General features: G+C 34.5%; 1 protein-coding gene and 1 long non-coding RNA gene across 3 annotated transcripts; one reads left to right on the plus strand and one right to left on the minus strand.

The window, feature by feature from the left end:
- Positions 1–1419: 1419 nt before the first annotated feature.
- On the minus strand, positions 1420–2843 carry LOC108461535 (uncharacterized). 2 transcript variants are annotated; one of them, XR_001867780.2, is made up of 5 exons: positions 2630–2843; positions 2335–2382; positions 2155–2217; positions 1723–2039; positions 1420–1613 (listed from the first exon to the last, which is right to left on the minus strand). It is a non-coding gene; the product is annotated as an uncharacterized LOC108461535 (long non-coding RNA). The 2 variants fall into 2 exon arrangements; XR_001867779.2 differs by having other exon boundaries at positions 1723–2036; positions 2630–2841.
- Positions 2844–3026: 183 nt separating this feature from the next.
- LOC108461877 (FH protein interacting protein FIP2-like) lies at positions 3027–7394 on the plus strand. Its single transcript, XM_017761849.2, has 11 exons — positions 3027–3276; positions 3663–3772; positions 4505–4639; positions 4951–5106; positions 5488–5571; positions 5669–5715; positions 5807–5880; positions 6160–6218; positions 6469–6528; positions 6776–6856; positions 7065–7394. The coding sequence occupies exons 1-11, from the start codon at positions 3234–3236 to the stop codon at positions 7116–7118; spliced, it is 903 nt and encodes a 300-aa protein (XP_017617338.1). The 5' UTR covers positions 3027–3233; the 3' UTR covers positions 7119–7394.
- The last annotated feature ends 492 nt before the right edge of the window (positions 7395–7886 follow it).

Genomic DNA, 7886 nt, shown 5'->3' on the forward strand with positions numbered 1-7886 from the left:
CATATTTTTATTTAAACAATATGTATCCAATTAAAAATAGTGTAACACATTAAAATTGCAAATATTACAGAATATAATTACTTATATCATTATAGTTAACTAAACAAATATATATTACAACTTGAATGGGTAGGTAGTGGGGTGCAATGCAATATGTTTAGCTTATTTTTTATTTTATGTTACAATATCGCTACAGTATCTAATCTCATTACCACCATTATTTTTACAGTAATAGCAAGTAAATACACCGTCATCCAAACTCACCCTTAAAAAAGCTAAATAAATATATTAATTTTTTTCAAGCATCATTTCAATCGCTTTAAAATGGGTTTTTTAAACAATATCTCTCTTTTAATATAATTCTTCAAAATTTTCAACTACAAACAATTGTTTTTGCACTTAATTAAGTCTTTAATGTTGAAATATTAACATTTTAATTTTCAAATTTTGAAATTAAAATATTATTAAATTTTTAAATACGTTATAATAACAAAAAAATCTAAATTATAATTTATAAATTAACATAATTTATAAGCATATTACATTTCAAATTAAATAATGTTTTAAACTAATATGAAATACTTTTGAAAATACATAAAATAATTATAAAACAACATCTATAAATTAAAAAATTAAATAGTTTTGAACAAAATATTTTTAAACACATGTTAAAAATGTTAAAATATTTAAAATATTTATTTACATAACGAGCTTTTAAACCGGCGAGAGGAATTAGACAAGGGACCCTATTAATACCTTCTTGTTTTTAATTTATAATGAGGGCCTTTCGACGCTTATGAGGATGGCCTTGAGGGAGGGGTCGATTAAGGGAGCAAAGGAAAAGAAAAGGGGCTCCGTCGGGTTCTCATTTACTGTTTGCTGATGATAGGATATTGTTTGGAGAAGCTAGCGATAGGGGTGCACAAGTTTTGAAATCAATCTTAAGGGAATATGAAAGATGCTCGGGGCAATGCCTCAATTACGATAGTAGCAACACTTCGGAAGAGTCTACGTGAGTTGTTTCCAATATTCTTGGGGGTAGAAATTCAAATAATATGGAAAGATATCTTGGTTTGCCGAATGTTGTGGGGAAAAATAAAAAAAGTTTCTTTTCAGCTTCTAAAGGATCGCATGAGGTAATGGATTGAGAGTTGGAATGGGAGATTCCTTTCTCAAAGAGGTTAGGAAGTGTTTATTAAAGTTGTTTTACAAGCAATACCCACTTACACTATGGCCTGTTCTTTACTTCCAAAGTCTTTGTGTGTGGAATCAGTTAGCATAATGAATCAATTTTGGTGGGAAAAAGGACAAGGGCGAAAATGGTTGGGAACAACTTTGCAATCTTAAGGAGAATGGGGGTATGAGATTCCGTAGTTTATCCAAATTTAATGTTGCGTTATTAGCTAAACAAGGCTGGTGTATTCTTAATTATCCAGATTCATTATTAATGAAAGTTCTAAAGGCTAAGTACATTCCAACTGAGTTAGGACAACTACCTTCATATATCTGGAAGAGTGTATGGGCAGCTAAAGGATTGCTAAAGACTGGGATTTGTTGGAGGGTGGGAACGGGCTAGAATATTTAAATTGCTGCTGATGCGTGGCTCCTTTGATCTGTAAGTTAAAAGGCAAAATCAATTAGGAATGACACTGAACTCAATAAAGTGGTGGATCTTATTGATAAACAAAAGAGAGAATGGAATTTTGACTTAATTTATTCTACCTTCTCTAGAGAAGAGGCAAATAGAATTGTGCGAATTCCCGTAGCAATGGAACCTCATACGGACTTCATGGTATGGAAGGGAGAGGCCTCTGGGGAATTCTCTGTGCGAAGTGCTTACAAATTTTTACATGGCTTTCTTCCTAATTATTTAAAGACTGAGGCTAATTTATTTTACAAAAATTTGTGGGATATTCATATTCCAGGGAAAATTAAAATCCTAATCTGGAAAATTTCTTGGAATTTTATTCATCATTTTGTTAATCTTCGGTGTAAGAGATTGCTATCGGTGGTAGTATGTCCCAAATGTGGAGTAACTGCTGAAAACATTAATTATATCTTCAGAGAATGCCCAATGACGCAAGAAGTTTGGATTAATTTGAATCTGGAATGGGTATTAACGGATTTGATTTTGTTCCACTGGGAGAGACTTACCTGAGTGTTCAAGAATAGTTCCAGCATTCAATGTCGAGTATTTTGTTGCCCTTTGTGGGCGATCTGAAAGGACAAAAACAAAGGATTACACGAGGCAAAGAAAGGTACGGGCCCAGAAGTTGCTACATGGATAAACAGATATATTAAGGAACTGGAGGGGTGTGAGGTTCGGGATTTTACCACGAGGCACAAGTCTATGTGTTGGTGCCCACCAGTTGGTTCCATTGCCTCCAAGCAGTGGTTATGGGAAAACAGATAGGGTTCACATTAGTTATCATCGAATGAGACTCAGTATCAATAAAAAAAAAGTAAATTAGATAAGACTGATAAATCGGTGATTGGGGGTATAATACAGAACATTCAGCAGCAAAAGTAATCTTTTCACCAAATAACCTTTCAACATACATACAGATCTACAAATCTTATGGCTCATAACTTAGCTAAAGAGGCAATGAAAGAAGATTTGCGAGCATACCTGATCAGAAGGGTCCCTGAGCAAGAAACATCGGAGGTGAATTTGTGGAGAAGAAGAGAACCTGACTGAGGGTTGTTCGATAGGTGGTATTTGCGTAGAAAGAAAAAAGGGAAAGTGGGATAGTTGATGGGTTTGGAAATCGCTTTTTTAGGGACTAGAATCGGTGCATTAATTACGGATATGCTAATTGGATTCTAGCTGTGATCAGACTGGAAGTTTATATTAATTTTCTGTTTAGTTTTTTTAATTTGTTTGTTTTGGTGCATGTTTTAAGTTTATTTAATATTATTAATTTAGACACGAATCAGTCTGTAAATTGTAGGGGTAAAAAAAGACTAGTTATTTATATATAAATCCAGGAGACCCAAATCCATAAAACCCGTTTTCAGAACCGGATCCTGGGACAGCTCTCACTATGACCCGAATCAAGATTCGACCCATGGGCCATGCTTGCCGACAAAACCAGTAAAATACCCAACGGAAGATCCATTTGACAAACTTAGGGAGCCCACGGCAATGGCAGCATTCCCCCAAACAATTGCTTGCTTGCTTGCCTGCTGCAACAAGTCATTTAATTTTGACGATTTTCATTTCATCTTTTCTGATGGAAGATTCCAATTTGCCTACGCTTGTTCGACTCAGCATCGGTAAAATTCTCTGCTTTTCAAGTAATCTCTACATAATCTTTCATCAATTCCCAGCCAGTTGCTTAATTTAGTAAAAAGTTAAAAGACTTTTCGATCGGTTCATTAATAAACAAGAAAACCCCAAAATTTTCTCTTAGCTCTTCAGCTTTGATTAATGGTTTAAGTTAAACACCTTTGTTTGATTTTCTGAATTGGGCATTTTCTGAATCAGGAACCTGATGTACGTACATGTGAACTTGCTGCATTTGCTTTTCTGGGTGTCACTTATCTTTTAAGTTTTAGTTGTTTTTGATGTAAAAAGATTGTGGAGTTGAATTTTGTAACTAATTTAGTTTTAGTTTAAATTTAAAGCTATAGCTTCATTTGAATGAAAATTTGATGTGCAGGAGGGAAGAAATTTTGTACTACCATTGATACATTAACTCGGCGTGAGCCAGATTCTATGCTGGCTGCTGTGTTTAGCAGTCGACATACAGTGTATCAGGACTCTGAGAAGGTATATACTGTTCTTTTCCTTTGCGTACACATACCATTATTGTTATGTGGACTTACGAGTAATATTCTGCAGTTTCCTTTGCATTCTTAGGGGATGTATCTTTGTTTTCGTTGGGAAATGTGGCTGAAAAAGAAGTTCAGCCTTTTCTATTTGTTTCTGTTTGGTGCGATATACTTTTTCTAATTTCGGCATAAAGATTTCTGTTTACTTGAAGGATTTGATTTTCACCTTTGCAGTAGTTTAGATACAGGTGTTGTGTATGTTATATTTATCATGCATGATAGGCTTGAAGCTAGTTATATTATTTGTCTAACAAATTATTAAGAATCAGTAAATCGTATTGTATTGTATTCGATTCACGTAATAACAGTTCATATCAGATTTCAGAAAATTTCAAGGTCTTGATGTTACTTTCACTTTCCAGAAAAGACATTGACCACAAAATGCAAGTGGTAATTATAGTTTTTTATTGACTAAACCTTACGTATTATTGCAGGCATTTGATTAGATCATGATAACATACTACTGATAGCACTGAACTTTTGGTTCTTGATAGTTATGTTTCTTTGAGTAGCAATGCAAACTTATTTTGTTTTCCACCAGCACATTATTTATTTACAGTAAACCTCAAAAGGAGGATAAGGGAAATAAGATATATGTGCTTTTCATATCAATTTTTGTGAAGCGACTTTGTTTGAGTGCAGATAGTCATATTCCTCAATACTCTTGCAGGGATATGTCTTTGTTGACAGAGATGGAAAGCATTTCAGGCATATTCTAAACTGGTTAAGGGATGGCGTTGTACCGACATTGACAGATTCTGAATATTCAGAGCTTATACGAGAGGCAGAATATTACCAGCTACTCGTAAGTCATATTGTTATGGGAAACATCAACAGCTATTTGACAGAAACCAAGTTCTTAATTCATATATTTAATGTGCAATTCTAATAATTCTCAATGATTTAAGATCACTGCACTGTTGGGTCACTGAATGCCTTACCAAATACAGTGATCTATATAGATCACAATGGTTTATGCGTTGACCACCCCTTGCCCACTGTCACCTTATAGTTTTGGTCATAGGCCGTTGTTTGAGAGTGGTGCTTGTTATTTGCAGCCCATGGTATGATCTCTTGAAATTTTGTTCAGTGACGGTATTATGTGATATGATTCAGGGATTAATAGAAGGAGTCAGTTCTGTTCTTAATAAGAGGAAGGAAGATGAAAAGTCTCCAGCAGAATTGACGCGTACCGATATCATCAAGTGCATACAGTCTGAACGAGTTAAATTTCGAGGAGTTAACCTTTCTTGCCTTGATCTCTCTAAATTGGTAAATAATTTCTGACCCCAAATTTTTGACAAAATCTTGTGGGAAACTCATATTTTCGAGAAGTAGAATCCTTGTTCGCAGGAAGCGAGACCCGGTCTCATTGGTCTTCTGTTTGTAGCTTTTGTGCATGCCTCTTGGATCTAATACTAGTTTTCTCATTTTCGCTGATCCATGATGATGGTGGTTATTTGTGGCATTTTCTTTTGGATTGTTGTATGTGTGTGTGAGTTTTAGTTTTAATCTGAATGTTTGATGTCTCTTTATTATCATTTGATCCCCTGTGGTTCAACTTCAAGTCTAATGAAGAAGCAGAAGTAATGTAATGCCGCTTGTTATTGCACTTTGGATTCATCATCTCTTTTTCCCTCTTTATTTGTTCAGGATCTTTCATTAGTGGATTTCAGCTTTGCCTGTCTCAAAAACGTATTTTTCTCACGTGCAAATCTTCAGTGTGCAAAATTTCGGGTATGTCTGATTCTTAAGTGAAGTATGTGATTAACTGTCAATGCTTTAATTAAATTTAAGCCCATACTTATAATAAACATCTTTGTTTTTGTAACAGGATGTGGATGCTGTGGGTTCGAATTTTCACAATGCAACTTTGCGCGAGTAAGATCCTCAGAATTATTTATCCTTTTTGGAGAGTGCATTTTCTTGTGAACTTTGTTTGCAACGGGTTTTTTTTTCTTGCCTAGGGAAGGTGTGAATTTACCGGGGCAAATCTTCGTGGGGCTTTACTAGCTGGGGCGAATCTTCAGAGTGCAAATCTTCAAGGCAAATACTTGCCATCTTTCTATAGTTAGTAGATTTCTTACTAAATGTCTATATTCTTGAAGTAGCGAAGTCCAATACCTATGTTAGACGCATGTCTGGATATAGATATAGAGATACAGTCCTATAAAGACTCTTCAAATACATGGAACTCCTGAAACAGAAAAATTGAACATATCCATAGCGAACATTCAGACCAGTGCCCAAGTAACTTAGCTAAATGCTACTATTTACTGTTAAGGTTTAAATATTGATGTATCATCATTAATTACGTTGTTGCAGATGCTTCTTTGATAGATTGTAGCTTCTGTGTGGCTGATCTTCGTTCTGCACACTTACAGGTGATTCACTAAATTAAAATCAACAAGCAAAGGTGGTTCATTGAATTGAATAGAATGTGCATATATAAAGTAGGAAATTACAAGATCTTAGGTTACTATAAATTCCTTAAGCTTGTTGGAATAATATTTTCAGATTCGTGATTGTTTGAGCTATAATGGTTCGGTTGAATGATTTAAATTAAAATTACATGCTTAGTGTGTCAGTTGTATTATTGTAAACTATTAATATGCTTAATCGCTGGACTTTTAGAGTGCTGATCTTACTGATGCCAACTTAGAGGGAGCTAATCTTGAAGGAGCCAATTTGAAGGTAAGAGACCCTTAAGCATGGCGTTTACAAGTCAATTGCTTTAGCACATGTATCATTTTATTTATGTGAAGTTATCATTAGGCACCCAAACAGAAAATACTAGGGTTCAATAACTTAATTTGATATGTGCGATAACTTATCCTGATAACTCTAGCAAGCTCGGTATTATTGATAAACATTCGAATGAATTGTTTTGACCCAACATGTTTAGTGTGATCAAGCTCATTGTGATGAACATGGTCTTCAGGGTGCGAAATTAAGCAATGCGAATTTGAAGGGTGCAAACCTCCAAAGGGCTTATTTACGACATGTTAATCTTCGTGATACGGTAAGTATATGAAGTTCTTTTAGTGTGCAATTATCTAAAACTTTCACACAACATCATGGATGCTTGTTATCTAAAACTTCTGGATTGCATGCATCATCGATGCAGATCAAGTCAAAAGATTTATCAGTCTTTATACTTTTTTCAGATACCTTACTGGAATTCGTTACATGATTTTTGTTTGTATTTTTTTCTCGTTTTGATTTATCAGCACTTAGAAGGTGCAAAGCTCGATGGAGCCAACTTGCTTGGAGCAATCGGGTAATGGTGGGGCAAAGACTGTTAAATGGAATTGCACGTGTGACATGAGTATGATTAAGATTATTTTATGTGTTTTTTAACGTATGTGAAGAGGTCATATTTTTATATCTATACTCATGTTGTGAATACTTGAAGAAAATAAGAGTAAAAAAAGGATGAAGTTGTCTATATATTGTTGTGTTGTGTAGATTGAGTTATATATGGTTTCTGTTGAACTAATTTGAATGTCAAATTCCATGGAATTGTGTATATATATGTTGTTGAGGTGGATAGCATATAATGTTATTAAGTGATAATAAAATTCAAATCCAATACGTAACAAAATTAAAGATGAATTAGAAATGAAAGAGGCAGTGGGTTTGGTTTGGTCCACAAATTGGTGTCCCACTATTAGGGTAGCAGCAACAGAAAAGGACAACAACAATTCCCACCCAATATTCTGTCGGCAACCATCTGACACATCACATCCACGTTTACTGATTAAAATCCCTCTAAACCTCCAGATAATAGAAATGTTATTCTTTAGCTGGTGATACCTAAAAGTTTAGTGATATGGTTTCGTTGTTTGATTAGAAAGGGAAATGTATATATTGATATGACTAGAAAAGTGAGGCCCCATCAAGACCTGATCGCACCAAGGCAAGTTGGCTCCTTCAAACTTTGCACCTTCCAAATGCTAATAAAGCAACAAGAAAAAAAAAACAGTTAATATGTACAAAGTAATTTATACCTATTTGGTGTCGTTAGCTAATTTAATATCTTTTTAGGTACC

Source organism: Gossypium arboreum, chromosome 13 (assembly GCF_025698485.1).
Source record: "Gossypium arboreum isolate Shixiya-1 chromosome 13, ASM2569848v2, whole genome shotgun sequence".
NCBI lineage: Eukaryota > Viridiplantae > Streptophyta > Magnoliopsida > Malvales > Malvaceae > Gossypium > Gossypium arboreum.

Excerpts from the sequence above, each read along its gene's own strand:
- LOC108461877 (XM_017761849.2), top strand. The coding sequence starts at position 3,234 with ATGGAAGATTCCAATTTGCCTACGCTTGTTCGACTCAGCATCG. Across the intron at positions 5,107-5,487 it reads GCCTTGATCTCTCTAAATTG|GATCTTTCATTAGTGGATTT; the intron begins GTAAATAATTTC and ends TTATTTGTTCAG. Across the intron at positions 6,219-6,468 it reads TTCGTTCTGCACACTTACAG|AGTGCTGATCTTACTGATGC; the intron begins GTGATTCACTAA and ends CTGGACTTTTAG.